Below are 20000 nucleotides of genomic sequence, written 5' to 3' on the forward strand. Positions count from 1 at the left end.
ACTTTTGCAAAATTTTTTCTGGAATAAATGAATAACAAATTCGCATTCAGCATCAAAAATTACAACTATATGATACATTAGAAAAATTTTTAAAGATAATTGTAAACAGTGATAAAAACTACAAAGATCCCTAAAGGTTCCTGGTTCTGGGTAAAAGAAAATACAGGAGGATGACTAGGGTGACTTTTATTCACCATATTCTCCTCTCAGATTCACACCCTTATTGAAGTGGTCCTTCAGTTTTCCTAAGCCCTGTAAAAGAACTTAGAAGGTTGGGCTTCCATCCAAGCCTTTCACCATACCTTTAAAGCCATGACTTTTTCAGCACTCCCTCATGTGCACATTAAACAACTGAAACCCATAATGAGTCAGAGTGTAATATTAATTATTTACTATCTGAAGGATTGTATTATTACATATAGAGAGTCTGAAAAAATTGTAATCCTACACATAAACAATTACTCTTTACTCTTTTACTCTTTTACTTGTTTCAGTCATTTGACTGTGGCCATGCTGGAGCACCGCCTTTAGTCGAGCAAATCGACCCCAGGACTTATTCTTTGTAAGCCCAGTACTTATTCTATCGGTCTCTTTTGCCAAACCGCTAATTGACGGGGACGTAAACACACCAGCATCAGTTGTCAAGCAATGCTAGGGGGACAAACACAGACACACAAATAATCCTATACCTAGGATTATAATTTCTCATTTTCTCATTTTACTTGTTTCAGTCATTTTGACTGCGGCCATGCTGGAGCACCGCCTTTAATCGAGCAACTCGACCCCAGGACTTATTCTTTGTAAGTCCAGTACTTATTCTATCAGTCTCTTTTGCCGAACCGCTAATTGACTGCAAAAAATTATAATCCTAGGTATAGATTGCCTGAAATGTTGAAATCTTAATCCTAATGCTATATTGTAATCTTAGAGATTCTCTGCCAGAAGAATTGTAATCTGAGACATATATTGTCCACCCAGATAAACTTTGTCTGGAAAAAGATGTAAAAAATGTTATAACCACTACTGAAATACCTTTGATTATAAGTCTGTTTAACTACAGCAACAGTAAGAACTTCTCATAAATAAATATAATAATTGAATATAGATTATATAAATATAAGAGCCCAAATATTTGAGGCACTGGAGTGGCTGTGTGGTAAGTAGCTTGTTTACCAACCAAATGGTTCCGGGTTCAGTCCCACTACTTGGCACCTTGGGCAAGTGTCTTCTACTATAGCCTCGGGCCGACCAAAGCTTGTGAGTAGATTTGGTAGACGGAAACTGAAAGAAGCCCGTCGTATATATGTATATATATATATATATGTATATGTGTATGTGTGTGCGTGTATGTTTGTGTGACTGTGTTTGTGCCCCTAGCATTGCTTGACAACCGATGCTGGTGTGTTTACGTCCCCGTCACTTAGCGGTTCGGCAAAAGAGACCGATAGAATAAGTACTGGGCTTACAAAAAGAATAAGCCCCGGGGTCGAGTTGCTCGACTAAAGGCGGTGCTCCAGCATGGCCACAGTCAAATGACTGAAACAAGTAAAAGAGTAAAAGAGTAAAAGAGTATATGACTATATTTTTTTTAATGACATGATAAATTCTTTCGCTGTACAAAACAAATATAGATGTCTACAATTATTATGAAATGATTGAAATAACAATAGATAAAACACGATATAAATCAATCGTAATCTATTGGGGATCGACCAGAATCTATTAATAACAGCAACACAAACGACCTCTGGATGTTTTTAGTTGACCTGCTGTTCTATAAATTAATCTAATGTTAATATAGAATACAAATTAACTCATTCTTAATATAGATTATGAATTTTTCTCCCCTTTGAATTGCATTTGTTTATGTACTATTTCAGTTAGTAATAATATAAGCATACACAACTGTATAGCTACATATATATATATACGTGTGTGTGCATATAATATATCTTTATATATAAAAGTGAGGTTGTGTGCTGTCTGTCTCCTACGATTTAGATTCCTAACTACTCTCACATTTTGCGGTGCAGTGTAACCAAAACTGGGTATCTTATAGTCGTGATTCATATCGAGCCCTTCTGGGTATTAGCGCGCATCTACGATGAGTCTACGATTTTAAAAACAATTTACCCTCATTTTTTTCCCATTTTTAATGCATTTTTCTTGCTATTATATAAGGGAAGTAACTCTCTAAAAATGTATTATTAAATCTCAGAACGTAAAAAGCAACAGTAACACCCCCTTTTGTGGTTAGCCATATTGAGATGGCTATTATACTTTACATCACTAAAACTGCTTATATAGTTATTTCCCTTACAAACCCGAGCAACGCTGGTCGATACTGCTAGTATATATATATATATATATATATATATATATATATATATTATATATATATATATATATACATACATATATATATATACACACATATATATATATATATATATACACACACACACACACATATATATAATATATATATATTATGTGAAATAGAAAGATGAATAATCTTGTAGCAGATTAATCAAAAGTTTAACCGATACCTTGGTAGCAAAAATCACAGCAGAAGACAGCACGGTTGGAGGTACAACCATATGGTGTTGCAACCGTGCGTTGGTGCGGATAATTGAAATTAAAATATTATTGGTGAATTGAAGAAATGGAGCTGAACGAAGATTGAACAGAAATCGTTTTATTTCATTCTACACGTGTTTCGAAAGGCACAATTTACCAAAATCCGATTGAATAATGAGACCATATGTGTCTTTCTCTTCAGGAAGAATAGGAAATCCGTTGGAAAAACAAAAACAGAACAGAGGCGGAGCAAAACAAATCGAAACACGTGTAGAATGAAATAAAACGATTTCTGTTCAATCTTCGTTCAGCTCCATTTCTTCAATTCACCAATAATATATATATATATATGTATATATATGTGTGTGTGTGTATATATATATATATATATATATATATATATATAAATATATAGATAGATAGATAGATAGATAGATAGATAGATAGATAGATAGATAGATAGATAGATAGATAAATTTAGATATATATCTATAGGTGTAAAAAGGTTGAATGTAGATTTATCCTTTAATTTAGACGTTTCCAGAAAAGATTTCTAATGCTGATTCTTCATATTTTGCCGGTAGTTTACAGCATAAATTTGCGAAAATATGAAAGTAATACTTGTATATGGTGTGTGGTGAATTTATGGAAAGAAGTTCCACAAGACTCATCAATTTGGTTAAAAATGGAGAAGACAAACTGTTAAAAGATATAAGAGAATTCTCTTATATATTTGTCTTCTCCATTTTTAACTAAATTGATGGTTTTTATGGAGTCTCTTTCCATAAATTCGACACACATCATATACAAGTGTGTGTGTGTATATATATATATATGTATATAGTTAATCCAAACATGAAAACACAAAGAGAAAACACGTGAGGATGTGGAACAAGTATAGTATTATTGGATGCTAAGGAAAGGAAGGAAAGAAGGGGGATTTAACGTTTCGAGCAGAGCTCTTCGTCAGAAACATAGGAAAAGGAAAGATCCAATGAAGGGAAGACGGAGGAAAAAAATTGCCAACGTATATATATATATATATATATATATATATATATATACACACATTAATTTAGGAGTGGCTGTGTAGTAAGTAGCTTGCTTACCAACCACATGGTTCTGGGTTCAGTCCCATTGCATGGCACCTAGGGCAAGTGTCTTCTACTATGGCCTCGAGGCGACCAAAGCCTTGTGAGTGGATTTGGTAGACCGAAACTGAAAGAAGACCTTCGTATATATGTATATATATGTGTGTGTGTGTTTGTGTGTCTGTGTTTGTCCTCCCAACATTGCTTGAAAACCGATGCTGGTGTGTTTACGTCCCCGTAACTTAGAGGTTCGGCAAAAGAGACTGTTAGAATAAGTACTAGGCTTACAAAGAATAAGTCCTGGGGTCGATTTGCTCGATTAAAGGCGGTGCCCCAGGATGGCCACAGTCAAATGACTGAAACAAGTAAAAGAGTAGAAGAATAAAAGAGTATATATATATATATACTCTTTTACTCAGTTTCCGTCTACTATATATATATATATATATATATATATATATACATACTCTTTTACTCTTTTACTCTTTTACTTGTTTCAGTCATGTGGCTGTGGCCATCCTGGAGCACCGCCTTTAGTCAAGCAAATCGACCCCAGGACTTATTCTTTGTAAGCCTAGTACTTATTCTATCGGTCTCTTTTGCAGAACCGCTAAGTTACGGGGACATATATATATATATATATATATGTATATTTATATATGTATGTATATATGTTGGATTTCTGAACAATTCTTTCTATTTGCCAATACACACCAGCGAGATCTAACAGCCACGGAGCTGTGAAGTGAAATTCTGCACCTCACAGAGAAGCTTTAGGAAAGAAGCCTTGTTATATAGGAGAAAAAAAACAAACACACTCAATATCAACACTGGAGGCAGGGAGAGTAATGAGTAATACTTCAGTTGTTGGTTTATGTTTAAAGGTAGAGGAGTTTATGAGATTTGTAATGATTCATAAAATCTCATTGATCATAGGAAGAAATATATTTGTTTGCAAGTAGAGTAAATAGCTCTGTATTTCTTTTTTTGCTTTCATTTTTACAATCATTTTCTAGCCTCACACAAAAATGAAATCTCTAGAAACGAAAAGAATTTATGTGAAGTTAGACATCAGTTGTTTTACAGTTAGAATGTTAGAATTTATGCATTTCTTTTATCGCTAGACATGTAAGAAATATCATGGGATTTGCTTGCAGACACACAAACTCTGCTTATAGAAAGGAGACTTTAAATACATCCATGAACCGTAGTTCTGTATAGTTCTCTCTTGATGCAGGGCATTAATTCAACTGTGGCTATTAGGTACCTTTGATAGACATACTATCTAGCTATCTATTTATTTGTTTAGTTGTTTATTTTTGCTTTTATTTGTTTATTTATTTGTTTGTTTATTTTTTCTTTTATTTGTTTTATTTATTTATGCCAATATGGTAATGACTCTAAACTTAGAAAGTACACGTTTCTGTTGTTGGTATTCACAAATAGATAATTAATAATAATGTTGATGGTGATGATGATAATAATAATAATAATTATAATAATAATAATAATAATAATAATAATAATAATAATAATAATAATAATGATAAAAATAACAACATCAACAACAAGAACAAGAACAACAACAACAACAACAACAACAACAACAACAATAATAATAATAATAATAATAATAATAATAATAATAATAATAATAATAATATTAATGGTGATGCTGAGGAGAATGATGATGATGATGAGGATTACAACTATGATGATGATGATGATGATGATGATGATAATAAGGACCAATTCTATGATGTGCAAAATTGACAATGCTGCCAATAGTGAGAAATGCAGAATGTGTGGTGAGAGGGGTAAAATGGTATGGCACAGCGTTAATGAATGCTCGAAATTGGCAAAATGTGAATATAAATGATGCCATGACAATGTGGCAAGAATGATCCATTGGGAGCTCTGTGGAAATCCCAGCCTACAAATAGCAAAGACGTGGTATGAGAAAACCCCAGAAGGAGTCACCAAAAAGGAGGATTGCAAAATACTGTGGGGTGTAATGATCCAGTGCGATCACCTGACCAGACATAAGAAACTAGACATTATTGTAGTAAAAAAAAAAAAGAGAAGAACGTGTATGATAATCGATATTGCATGCCCCAGTGACAACAGGATCAATGTGAAAGAGGAAATAAAAATAAACAACTATGATGATTTAAAGTGGAAATAAGAAGGTTGTGGTCAATGAAGAGAGTAGACGTGATACCAATAGTAATTGGTGCATTTGGATGTATCAGCACTCAACTACCAACATGGCTGAGAAAGATTGGTGCAAGTGTGTAGGTAGAACCCCTACAAAAATCAGTATTGCTTGGAACTGCAAGAATTTTTTGCAGGGTTCTTGAAGCATGACCAGTAAACAAGTGTCACCTTAGTATGCAGGCTGTGGACAGCTGACACTTTCTATTATACCCAGCAAAATAAGCTGTAGAGATTTCATATTATGCTGATCATGATAATAATAATATTAATTATAATAATAATAATAATAATAATAATAATAATAATAATAATAATAATAATAATAATAATAATACCCTGATGCAGTACCAGGCAGTGGCTCTCATGGCTTCTGATCTTAACTGATTGGAAGTGTTATCATGTACATTGTTTTGTCTTGGTATAAAAGATGGGCTACAGCAAATATTCTGCTCAATACCACAGATTTGCTTGTCAGTTGTTTGACCTTAACCAGTTGACCATGTCCCTTAGTGGCTGATGATATGTGCATCTCTGATCACGAGTAGAAGTAGTGGGGGAGCATCATAGCCATGTGTTGAGAGGGATTCTTTGGGGTTTGAATAATTCACCTCTGGATACTTGGGTGTTTCATTCAACATCCTTAAACAACCCTTACTCAGGGACCTTTTGAGCAGGATGGGTTACTCGACCAGAAGAAAATTCTAACTGGGCCCCACCTACAAGGTCATGTGCTGTTTATCTTGATATGAGATCATCATGTCGCACACATATGGTTGTGATGCATGTGCCTGGTGTACCCTTATCAGACGGGTAGTCATGATGGGTATACTGGGCTTTGTATATTTTACCCCAGTGTCACTTTCATGGCATGCACTGCTCTCTCACTCAATAATAATAATAATAATGATAATAATGATAAGAAGAAGAAGAAGAAGAAGAAGAAGAAGAAACCCTACACACTATCCAAGAAATAGCCCTGCTAGGAACTGCTTACATCCTAAGCAAGACACTATCAATTCAATAATACAACACAAACAAAACAATTCAGAAACACAAGACATGCTCTATATATCAAATATCCAATAAAATAAACAACCACTGCAGGCTGGAAAAACCTGATGCATTACACACACAACTCACAATACAAGGCATTGATAGAACAAAAGACTGCACCGGACCCCATAACAAAAGAAACTGATGCAATACAATATCGGAAAAAGTTTGCACTACCCCAGTGCACAATGCTGGACACACACCAGTAACAAGAAGGTGTTGCAGGTGATGCAGTAGAAATTTGCTTAAAACTACCAAACATTGAACTATAATAATAACAATGAGGATAATAATGATAATTACAATAACAGCAATAATAATGGTTTCAAATTTTGTCACAAGGGCAGCAGTTTTTTTTGGGGGGGGAGGCGGAATGAGTCGATGTAATTGACACTGACAGGAAGAAAGACAAAGTCAACATTGGCAGGATTTGAACTCAGAACATAGCAACGAGCAGAATACTGTTAAGCACTTTGCCCGGCATGGTAACGATTCAGCCCGCTCACCACCTTGATGATGATGATGATGATGATGATGATGACAACGATGACGATGATGATGATAATGATAATAATAATAATAATAATAATAATAATAATAAAGATGATGATGATGATAATAATAATAATAATAATAATAATAATAATAATAATGAATGCCCTGATGCAGTATCAGGCAGTGTCTCTCATGGCTTCTGATCTTAACTGATTGTACATTGTTTTGTCTTGGTATAAAAGATGGGCTACAGCAAATATTCTGCTCAATATAACAGATTTGCTTGTCAGTTGTTTGAACTTAACCAGTTGTGCATGTCCCTTAGAGGCTGACAATATGTGCATCTCTGATCACGAGCAGAAGTAGTGGGGGAGCATCACAGCCATGTGTTGAAAGGGATTCTTTAAGGTTTGAATAATTCACCTCTGGAAACATGGGTGTTTCATTCAACATCCTTAAACAACCCTTATTCAGGGACCTTTTGAGTAGGATGGGCTACTCAACCAGAAGAAAATTCTAACTAGGCCCCACCTGCAAGGTCATGTGCTGTTATCTTGATATGAGATCACCATGTCACGCACATATGGTTGTGATGCATGTGCCTAGAGTACCCTTATCAGATGGATGGTCATGATGGGCATACGGGGCTTCGTATATTTTACCCCAGTGTCACTTTGATGGCATGCACTGCTCTCTCACTCAATAATAATAATAATAATAATGATAATAATGATAAGAAGAAGAAGAAGAAGAAGAAGAAGAAGAAACCCTACACACTATCCAAGAAATAGCCCTGCTAGGAACTGCTTACATCCTAAGCAAGACACTATCAATTCAATAATACAACACAAACAAAACAATTCAGAAACACAAGACATGCTCTATATATCAAATATCCAATAAAATAAACAACCACTGCAGGCTGGAAAAACCTGATGCATTACACACACAACTCACAATACAAGGCATTGATAGAACAAAAGACTGCACCGGACCCCATAACAAAAGAAACTGATGCAATACAATATCGGAAAAAGTTTGCACTACCCCAAGTGCACAATGCTGGACACACACCAGTAACAAGAAGGTGTTGCAGGTGATGCAGTAGAAATTTGCTTAAAACTACCAAACATTGAACTATAATAATAACAATGAGGATAATAATGATAATTACAATAACAGCAATAATAATGGTTTCAAATTTTGTCACAAGGGCAGCAGTTTTTTTTGGGGGGGGGAGGCGGAATGAGTCGATGTAATTGACACTGACAGGAAGAAAGACAAAGTCAACATTGGCAGGATTTGAACTCAGAACATAGCAACGAGCAGAATACTGTTAAGCACTTTGCCCGGCATGGTAACGATTCAGCCCGCTCACCACCTTGATGATGATGATGATGATGATGATGATGATAACGATGACGATGATGATGATAATGATAATAATAATAATAATAATAATAATAATAATAAAGATGATGATGATGATAATAATAATAATAATAATAATAATAATAATAATAATGAATGCCCTGATGCAGTATCAGGCAGTGTCTCTCATGGCTTCTGATCTTAACTGATTGTACATTGTTTTGTCTTGGTATAAAAGATGGGCTACAGCAAATATTCTGCTCAATATAACAGATTTGCTTGTCAGTTGTTTGACCTTAACCAGTTGAGCATGTCCCTTAGTGGCTGACGATATGTGCATCTCTGATCACGAGCAGAAGTAGTGGGGGAGCATCACAGCCATGTGTTGAAAGGGATTCTTTAAGGTTTGAATAATTCACCTCTGGAAACATGGGTGTTTCATTCAACATCCTTAAACAACCCTTATTCAGGGACCTTTTGAGTAGGATGGGCTACTCAACCAGAAGAAAATTCTAACTAGGCCCCACCTGCAAGGTCATGTGCTGTTTATCTTGATATGAGATCACCATGTCACGCACATATGGTTGTGATGCATGTGCCTAGAGTACCCTTATCAGATGGATGGTCATGATGGGCATACGGGGCTTCGTATATTTTACCCCAGTGTCACTTTGATGGCATGCACTGCTCTCTCACTCAATAATAATAATAATAACAATAATAATAATAACAATAATAATAATAATGATAATAATAATAATGATAATAACAATAATGATAATAATAAGAACAACGACAACAACAATAACAGAGATAGTAATTTTGCCGATATTAATGCTACTATATGTTGTAGTTGTAATGATAATGATGGTGGTGTTGATGGTAGTGGTAATTGCTATAATAACAGTGAAAGTATGTCAGGTCACTTTCAGTGCTACTGATAACATGTAATTCTATACAACTTGTCACACAGTCTGGTAACCCTACCAAGCACTTGCCTGGTAGGAAGAGTAATTAGGGAATGAAAAATCAGTTGTTAATTGATAATCTAATTATCAGAAACTGCAAGAGAAGACACACAAACCTGAGTATGGCATGGATTGACTATCATAAAGAATATGATATGATATGATATCACACTCCTGGATAACAAGAACCATGGAAATGTATGGAATAGCATAAAACATGAGAAGCCTTATATGGAACAGTATGAAATGTTGGAGAACTGAAATGTCAGCAAGGAATTAGGTATCAGGAGAGGTGAAAATCAAGAGAGGAATCTTCCAGGGAGACAGTGTGTCCCCACTGATCTTTGTGATCTTTGCTTGCAGACACACAAACTCTGCTTATAGAAAGGAGACTTTAAATACATCCAAGAACCATAGTTCTGTATAGTTTTCTCTTGATGCAGGGCATTAATTCAACTGTGGCTATTAGGTACCTTTGATAGACATACTATCTAGCTATCTATCCATTTGTTTATTTGTTTACTTTTTTCTTTTATTTGTTTATTTATTTGTTTGTTTATTTTTCTTTTATTTGTTTTATTTATTTATGCCAATATGGTAATGACTCTAAACTTAGAAAGTACACGTTTCTGTTGTTGGTATTCATAAATAGATAATTAATAATAATGATGATGGTGATGATGATAATAATAATAATAATAATAATTATAATAATAATTATAATAATAATTATAATAATAATTATAATTCATTAAGGTTCGGATAATTCACCTCTGGAAATGATCCTCTTGAGTGAAATAGTATTGAAGACAAAGTTGGGGTTTGATCTGAAAGAAGTAAGGGAAATCTGAACCACTTCCTATCTATGGATGACTTGAAGTTGTTTACAAAAAGTGAGGCAGAACTGGACAACCTAGTCCTGTCTGTGTGGATTTTCTCAAATGATATCAAAATGGAGTTTGGACTCTCGAAATGTGCAACAATGGTGATGAGACAAGAAAAGCTTGTCAGGACAGAAGGCATATATATGCCAAGTGGTGATGAAGGCAATTGAACCTGAATTCGGTTATAAATACCTGGGAATACTCAAAACAGATGGAATTAAACACAACGATATGGAAGGAAAGACAAAGAAAAAGTACCTGCAGTGAGTGAGAAAAATATTGACTTAAAAGCTGAATGCCAGATATGTAATTTCGGCAATAAACTCTCACACAGTCACAGAAGTTTGGTATGGCACTGGAATCCTGAAGTGGACAGAAAAGAAAAAGGAGATGGACAAGAAAACAAGCAAGATCCTAACGATGCAGGAAGCTCATCATCCACATTCGCACACGGATCGTCTGTCCATGAAGAGAGCAAAGGGACACCTGTAAGTGTGGAAGACTGTGTACGTATTGAGCTCAGGAGCATAATGAGATACCTATCTCAAAGTAAGGAAACTTGCTAGTGTCAGTTAGCAATGGGAGAGTATTGAAAGTAGAGAAAAAAGGGAAATCAAAGGAAGAAGTACATGAAGAAATATTACACAACAAGGAACTACACAATTAATTTCCTGTAGCCACACCTGAAGTTGCTGGAAAACAGGAGAAACTGGCTGAAGAAAAGAACACTAAAAAAGAAACTGGCAGCACTGTACTGGAAGTGCAAGACCAAGCTTTGACCAAGAATTGGAGGGTCAACCTTAGAAATGAGCAAGTGTCTCTGCTGTGCCTCGTTTGTAATAGAATGAACAAAACCATTGGTCATATCATCAATGAATGCCCTAGACTTACCCAAAACTATGACAAGTTGTGGTTACATGATGAGGTAGTGAAAGTGCTACACTAGAAACTGTGTGAAAAGTGGGGGATAGAAAGAGGCAAAATGTGGTATGAGCACAAACCGCAGGGAGTGGCAGAGTCAGAGACTTGCAAAATCCTCTGGGATTCCCAATCCAAACAGATCAGATGCCAGAGCATAACAGACCAGACCTAGAGGTGGTCGACAAGATGCACTGCATGTGCACTATACTTGATGCTGTATGTCCCTTTGACCCACAAATGGACAAGAAGGAAGATAAAAAAATAGATAAATACAACCTTCGTAAGTACAAAATAGCCTGACTATAGAAAATGAAGAATGTGAAAATAGTGCCAATTATTGTTGGTTCCTTGGGGACAGTATCAGAGTGCATCAAGAGGAATATAAAGGAATTTGGAATAGAGTGTCTAGCAGAACTGTTACAAAAGGTTTGCCTCCTTGGCACGGCCAGAATAATGAGGAGAATACTAGATAGGTGAAAAGAACAAGTAGTATGGTACCATAGGCTGCAGGCAGCAAGCCCACTACACATGCAAGACTCTGGAAGTTCCAAAAATACCTGAGATAAAAAAAAATAATAATAATAATAATGGTTTCATATTTTAGCACACAGCCAGCAAGTTCATGGTGGGGTTATTTGACTGGTACTTACTTTATCAACCCCGAAAGGATAAAAGGCAAAGCTGACCTCAGTGAAATTTGAACCCAGTACATAAGGACAGATAAAATGTTGCTGCCAGCTTGCCACCTTAGTAGTAGTAATATTAAGGATAATAGTAATAATAATAATAATAACAATGATGATGATAATGATAATAGAAAAAGTTAATTTATTTTACTATGGGTAAATTAAAGTTAGAAATTTTTTTTAGTATTGTGTTAATATCAGTTTCTTTTATATTTATAATTATATTTATATATTTAATTTTAAATAACTATTGCTATATTATTTCATGGGAAATTTTTAATGTAATAAGGTTATTTGTTGAATTGTTGTTGTTGTTGTTATTTAATACATTTTATTTTGTCTTGTTCACAATGTCTCATTTCACTTTGAGTCTTTATTAGTTCCTTCTAAACATCAGATTATGGCAGAGCATTTAATCGCAAACTCATCAGCCAAAGCATCGAACAGTTCAGCATGGCAACGGAGCCAACATAGATTGTACCGGGGGGCAGCATGAATTAGAAATTGAGACATTTGGAAAACTATTGTATCACAGACTTATACAAATGACACCAGAAATAATAAATTTGGAACTGAACATGATAATGTTAGGGGAGTGTCAAGTACAATGGCATCGACAACAACAACACTTAGAAGTTTCTGGTCCACAATTTTAATATTTCATTCACCAAATCTTATTTAAATATAAATGTTTATGTACAGAAGCATGCAGCTTTGTTTTAACATGTGCCAAAATTCTTATCAGGCAGCGTCAGAAGAATACCTAGTTAGAAATTACACTTTATGGTTTGCAATCTAGTCACACATTTGTAATACTAACAATATGTCTCAAGGAAAATACATTGGAAGTATATTCTGCTTACTAAGTATGACTACAATAGAGCTTCACATATTAAAGATATTTAACTGTCTCTTTTAACATCAGACAAGTTTGAGGTGAACAAATCATACAGCATTTAAATAAGTGTAATATCACTAACTGTGGAGGCCCGTGGCTTAGTGGTTAGGGTGTCAGAATCATGTTCGTAAGGTTGTGGTTTCAATTCCTAGACCGGGCAATGCGTTGTGTTCTTGAGCAAAACACTTCATTTCACGTTGCTCCAGTCCACTCAGCTGGCAAAAATGAGTAATGCTACGATGGGCTGGCGTCCTGTCCAGCTGGGGAATACATACGCCATGGAAACCGGGAAACTGGGCCCACGAGCCTGGATAGGCATTAAAAAGGGCGAATTTATTTATTTGTGGAGGCACATGGCTTAGTGGTTAGGGTGTCAGAATCATGTTCGTAAGGTTGTGGTTTCGATTCCTAGACCGGGCAATGCGTTGTGTTCTTGAGCAAAACACTTTATTTCACATTGCTCCAGTCCACTCAGCTGGCAAAAATGAGTAACGCTGTGATGGATTGGCGTCCTGTCCAGCTGGGGAACAAATACGCCATTGAAACAGGGAAACCGGGCCCATGAGCCCGGCTAGGCTTTTAAAAAGGGTGAGGAAGGAATATTACTAATTAATCTAATAAAGAATTTGACCAGGTTATCTTTCAACAGTCACATTTTGAGCCATTATATTTCAAAGTTATAAAAAATAATTTCCCATCAAAAGCCATAAAAAAACCAACTTGGAGGTCTCTACTCTTTCATTCATAAGCTTCGATTTGCAATTTTACTGTATTAATGTAAATTTTTTTATCCAAGTAATCAATTTGGTCCTAAAACCGACAAACTAATATTTCTGTTGAAATTTTTTATGAATTTTGTTGCTAATGGGAGTAGAAGTGGCTTTGTGGTAAGTAGCTTGCTTATGAACCACATGATTCCTGGTTCAGTCCCACTGTGTGGCACCTTGGGTAAGTGTCTTCTACTATAGCCTCGGGCCGACCAAAGCCTTGTGAGTGGATTTGGTAGATGGAAACTGAAAGAAGCCCGTCATATATATGTATGTATATATGAAAAATGAAAAAACTGTGCAATCTGCTGATTGGATACCCAGTACGAAATAATTTGGTCTGTGATGACAGTCCAACTGGCACTGGCATGGAAAGTAAATGTAAAATGACAGTTTTGGATTTTGACTCAAGATCAGTAATTTTAGGGGAAGGTTGTTAAGTGATTTCATCAACACTGCTCAACTGGTATTTATTTTATCAAACCCCGGAAGGACGAACAGCAAAGTTGACAATGATGGCATTTAATGTGAGAATATAAAGAGCCAGAATAAATGCCATTCAATAGTTTTGTCTGATATACTAACGAATCTGCAGGCTTGACACCTTTCAGGTGATGATGCTTGTCAATCCATGAAATGAACAGAGAAAGCAGAAAGCACAGTGCAATTCAAAGTTAAAATCAAAAGCATACATGCAAACAGGTGAGGTACTTTGATGTTGAAAAGTTATTTCAAACAACACCTTAACACTAAATTCTCACACTAATCTGGAAGCAGCATCAGAAATTCTAGAAGTTGCAGAAATTCAAGAAGATACAACATGTAATAAAAGAAGAAATTTAAAAAAAACAATATAAAGAGTGGGAAAATATTTTCACCAATGTATAGCAATGAGTGTTCTAGGGATGGCTGCTGGGTTAAGAAGCTCACTTTGGAACCATCTGGTTTTTAGCTCAGCCCTGCTACATGACATCTTGGACAGGTGTCTTCTACCACAGTCCTGAGCCAACCAATGCCTTGAATGTGAATTTGGTAGATGGCAACCCAGTGGAAGCTCAGTGTGTGTGTGTGTGTGCGTGTGTTTGTCACCTGACTACCACCACTAGACAATCCCACTTCAAAGTGGTGTTGGTCGTTTATGCCCCCATAACTTTGTAGTTTGGCAAAAGCGACTGATAAGATTTAAGGACCAGAGTTAAAAATGACTGAAACAAATAAAAGATAAAAGATAGAAAAGTTAATTAATGACTTACTCTGCCTTCTTTTAGAGTATGGTAATGTATTCCTGGATCACTCCAGTTGTGATCTGACTGAAATCCCGGTAGAGACTGCCTTCTGCACATAACAGGCATTGTAACTGGTGAATCCGAGTGAGGTAGTTGTTTATGGAAATATTCTATATGTTTGTTTGTATGGGGGTATTTCCTTGGTGAGTTCACCACTGTACTATAATGAATGTTCCTTTGGTCATTCCTTTTCACTATGCACAAGGTTATGGAGATGACAAGAACAAGAGATACTATCACAGCTGCCACAATAATTATAATAAATAGATTTATATTAATGCTGTTGTCTGGTGTTTTTGATGATGCTGTAAATGTTGTTAAAGTTTTATTGCTAACAGTTAGTTTCAAAGACAGTGTAGTTGTTGCTGATAAAACTGGTTTGCCTTTGTCTTTGACTGCTAATTCCAGATTATACAATCCAGCATCATTTTGGTTAACTGTACGAGAGAAAGACAAAACTCCTGTATAAGGGTTGACTTTAAATAACTTTTTAATATTGCCTCCGAGTATTTCATACTTAAGGAAAGCATTTACATGGCTGTCTCTGTCGGAGGCTCTTAGAACAGTGATTTCCTTGCTACTGCCTGGAAAATAGTTGAACTCTACATTGAACAGGTTTCCACTGGGGAAGGTAAAATAGGGAGCATTGTCATTTACATCAACAATTTCAACAGTAATATTTGCTGTGCTTGTCAGTGAAGGGGTTCCATTGTCTTTTGCTAAAACTTTGAATCGATAAATGTCACACTGTTCTCTGTCTAGTGACTGGGTGGTTGATATAAATCCAAAATTAGAAATATGGAAAGGAAAGTTTCTATTTGTCTCACTTTTAAGATAATAACTAACTTCTCCACCGGGCCCTAAATCAGGATCACTAACATTAACGAAGCCGATCGGAAAGCCTTTCTCTCCATTTTCGTATGTTATAAACGTAAATGAACTTTTGGTAAACTGTGGTGGTACATCATTAACATCTTCGATATAAACAGAAAATTGCTTTTCTGCTGTTAAAGGAGGAGACCCTTTATCTTGACATTTAATCTTAAAACTCATACTTGTTGTTGTCTCCCTGTCAACTTCCTTTTTCAGTCTTAATGAGTATCGGTTTTCCCCTGCATCTTCCAAATGAAAATAATCATGTTTTATGCCACACTCAACATCACCATTTTTCCCCTTGTCGTTATCTCTAATTTTTACATATGCAAGGAAAGTATCCACCGGTTGTTTTTCTGAAATCGTTAATGTATTGTTTGATTGAGTAATAAAGGTAACTTCAATATAAGGTGCATTGTTCTCTTGATTAGTCACATACACCCAAACTATTGCATCTGAGCTCAAAGCAGGGCTACCTCCATCAGTGGCCTCAATATAAAGCTGGTAGCTTTTTTGTTTCATTTTAGAAATTTGTGTATTGAGGAAGATTTCTCCAGACTCTTCATTTAATTTAAAATGTGCCACAGCAGTTTCTAATGTTTTTGAGCTGAACCGATATGAAATTTTACTGTTCATACCAGAATCGGCATCTGTTGCAGAAACAGCTGCTATTGGCATGTTACTTCGCACTGTGTTTCCTATGGAAAAATTGTACTTTTTCTGCATAAAGACAGGAGCATTATCATTGAAATCTAAAACAACTATTTTGATTTTTAAAATACTTTCTTCTTCTGAAGATCTACTACCTTTGGCAATAACTTGGATCGTATGTGTATTTTTAGTTTCCCGATCAAGTTGTTCATCCAACACTATTTTTAGTTGAGATGTTCCATCCACTTTCTTAGAAATGTCTAAGGAAAATGGTGCATCATCACCTTTATTTATTTCATATTTGATTTCAGAGTTTTGTATGCTTATATCTTTATCCACAGCATTAAAGATAGGTTTTTTCATACCTTTACCAGCAGATTCAGAAAAAAGAAGGTTCACCTCCGACTTTGGAAATATAGGTTTATTGTCATCAATATCGTTTACAATTATCTTAATTTCTCTGACATATTTTACAATGCCACCACTTTTTATTGTAACATCAAGCGTTCTGTAACATTCTGCATTGTAAGAACAGAGAGCTTCTGCATCTAGCTTTTGAAGTGTATACACTTTTCCACTCTTGGTGACACGGAATAAATTTTTGCTTTCTCCCTGAAGCATTTCAAAAACTATATTAGATTTGTCCTGCTGGGGAAGACTGTCTGCAATATCTCCTACAAACGTTCCTGGAGGTTCTTCTTCATTTACATGGTAGCTTTCCATACAATTTGATTGTCTTAGGAGAAACAAGAATATACAAACTTGTACCCACATGTCCTCATTTATAAATTTTAAACAGAACAAATTAGTGAAGTTTGGTTCTGTTGTTGTAATACAGCTTCTAATATTACACTCAAGCTGGAGGAAAACAATCTGAAAAACACAAGCAGAAAAAAAAAGAGACATTAAAAATGGATACAACAAAAGGGTTTGGTTCAAGATTAGAAGCTACTATTGTCAAGATACAAGCAAGTCTAATGATCAGCATAATGTGATATATACATACATATGCACATACATATGAACAAGCACACATATAAATAAATATAGATACAAAGAGAGGTGCATGGCCCAGTGGATAGAATGTCAGGCTCACAATCTTGAGGAATAGTTTGTCAACAAACAGCCATGGGACTCAAATCCACATCTCTTGAAGACTCCAGCCAAGTGCTTTACCATTAAGCTAAACTGCCCACTGACAAATTAATCCACAAATTTTTACACTATAAAGCTGAAAGTATAACTACGTGTATATAAGTATAAACAAACTAACCTTTGTTTTTTATAAGCATTGAACTGTGTACTGTAAGATACAATTCAAATGATGATTTATTTTCAAACAAAGAAGTGTCATTAGAACACAGAAATATTGGGTAAGTTACCCACATCTCTTTGTGGATTAATTTGTCAGCGTGGAGGCGCAATGGCCCAGTGGTTAGGGCTGCGGACTCGCGGTCATAGGATCGCGGTTTCGATTCCCAGACTGGGCGTTGTGAGTGTTTATTGAGCGTAAACACCTAAAAAGCTCAACGAGGCTCCGGCAGGGGATGGTGGTGATCCCTGCTGTACTCTTTCACCACAACTTTCTCTCACTCTTACTTCCTGTTTCTGTTGTACCTGTATTTCAAAGGGCCGGCCTTGTCACTCTCTGTGTCACACTGAATATCCCCGAGAACTACGTTAAGGGTACACGTGTCTGTGGAGTGCTCAGCCACTTACACGTTAATTTCAAGAGCAGGCTGTTCCGTTGATTTGGATCAACCGGAACCCTCGTCGTCGTAACTGACAGAGTGCTTCCATCAATTTGTTAGTGGGCAGTTTAGGTTAACAGTCTCGTGGCTGTTTGTTGACAAATTTTTCCGCTGGCGTTTCTGCATTTGAAAATGAATTATCATCTTATTTGTATCTTACAGTACATATTTCAATGCTTTTTATATTTATATACATGTGTATTTGTGTTTGTATATGTGTGTCTGTAAGTGTGTTTTTTTTTACTTTTTAGTCAGGGGGTGGCAGTGACCAAGAGCCTTTAGAGAGCCTCTGAGACTGAGAGGGGGAAGAGAGAGAAGGATGGAGAGAGGACGGTATGAGCAAATCAATAAGCATACCTACTGAAGGTATCCAAGGTGAAACATGATGATGTTAAACCAGGCATGAATTAACCCATTAATTACCATATTTCAGCTGAAATACACTGCCTTTATTGCAATTAATTTTGAAAATAATAATTAAGAATTTAGCGAAAAAAGACTTTGTTATTGTTAAGCTGGTGCTTCGAACATAAATTAGTATGAAACTTTGATGGAAAGTTTTAATTTAGAACACTTTAAAACAAAAGAATTTTTGTAGGACAAGAGGCAGTCTTATTGTTATCATTATTATTATTATTATTAGTAGTTTTGTTGTTGTTATTGTTATTGTTGTTGCTTTTGTTGTTATTATTATTATTATTATTATTATTATTATTATTATTATTATTATTATTATTATTAGTAGTAGTAGTAGTAGTAGTAGTAGTAGTAGTAGTAGTAGTAGTAGTAGTACAAGAGGCAGTCTCATTACAAAGCCGTTAATGTCTCCCGTCCAAGTAGACCATTCAGGGATTTCAAACTCAAAATGCAGAAAACTTGGACAAACACCCCAAGTCATCTGGTCCATGGACCTCAACAGGATTTGAACCCAAAGAGCAGAATGTCAGAACAAATACTGAAGCATTTTTTATTCAATGCTCTAAAAACTCTACCAATTAACATGTGTGTGTGTGTGCATGTGTATAATTGCTCTCTTTTACTCTTTTACTTGTTTCAGTCATTTGACTGCGGCCATGCTGGAGCACCACCTTTAGTCGAGCAAATCGACCCCGGGACTTATTCTTTGTAAGCCCAGTACTTATTCTATCGGTCTCTTTTGCCGTACCGCTAAGTGACGGGGACGTAAACACACCAGCATCGGTTGTCAAGCAATGCTAGGGGGACAAACACAGACACACAAACACACACACATACACACATATATATATATATATATATATATATATATATATATATATATATACATATATACGACAGGCTTCTTTCAGTTTCCGTCTACCAAATCCACTCACAAGGCATTGGTCGGCCCGGGGCTATAGCAGAAGACACTTGCCCAAGATGCCACACAGTGGGACCGAACCCGAAACCATGTGGTTGGTTAGCAAGCTACTTACCACACAGCCACTCCTACGCCTGCGTGTGTGTGTTAATATTTTATTTAATTTATT

At 35.7% G+C, this 20000-nt stretch overlaps 1 protein-coding gene across 1 annotated transcript in view; it reads right to left on the reverse strand.

Moving 5' to 3' along the window:
* Positions 1-20000, reverse strand: part of LOC115219541 (protocadherin beta-13) — a 109538-nt gene that overhangs the window by 24587 nt on the left and 64951 nt on the right. Inside the window, exon 2 of the mRNA XM_029789742.2 lies at positions 15185-17614. Coding sequence (XP_029645602.1) covers positions 15185-17515 — 2331 coding nt within the window. The 5' untranslated portion in view covers positions 17516-17614. The remainder of the gene's footprint in view (positions 1-15184; positions 17615-20000) is intronic.

The sequence above is a fragment of the Octopus sinensis genome, linkage group LG14, assembly GCF_006345805.1.
Source record: "Octopus sinensis linkage group LG14, ASM634580v1, whole genome shotgun sequence".
NCBI classification, from domain to species: Eukaryota; Metazoa; Mollusca; class Cephalopoda; order Octopoda; family Octopodidae; genus Octopus; species Octopus sinensis.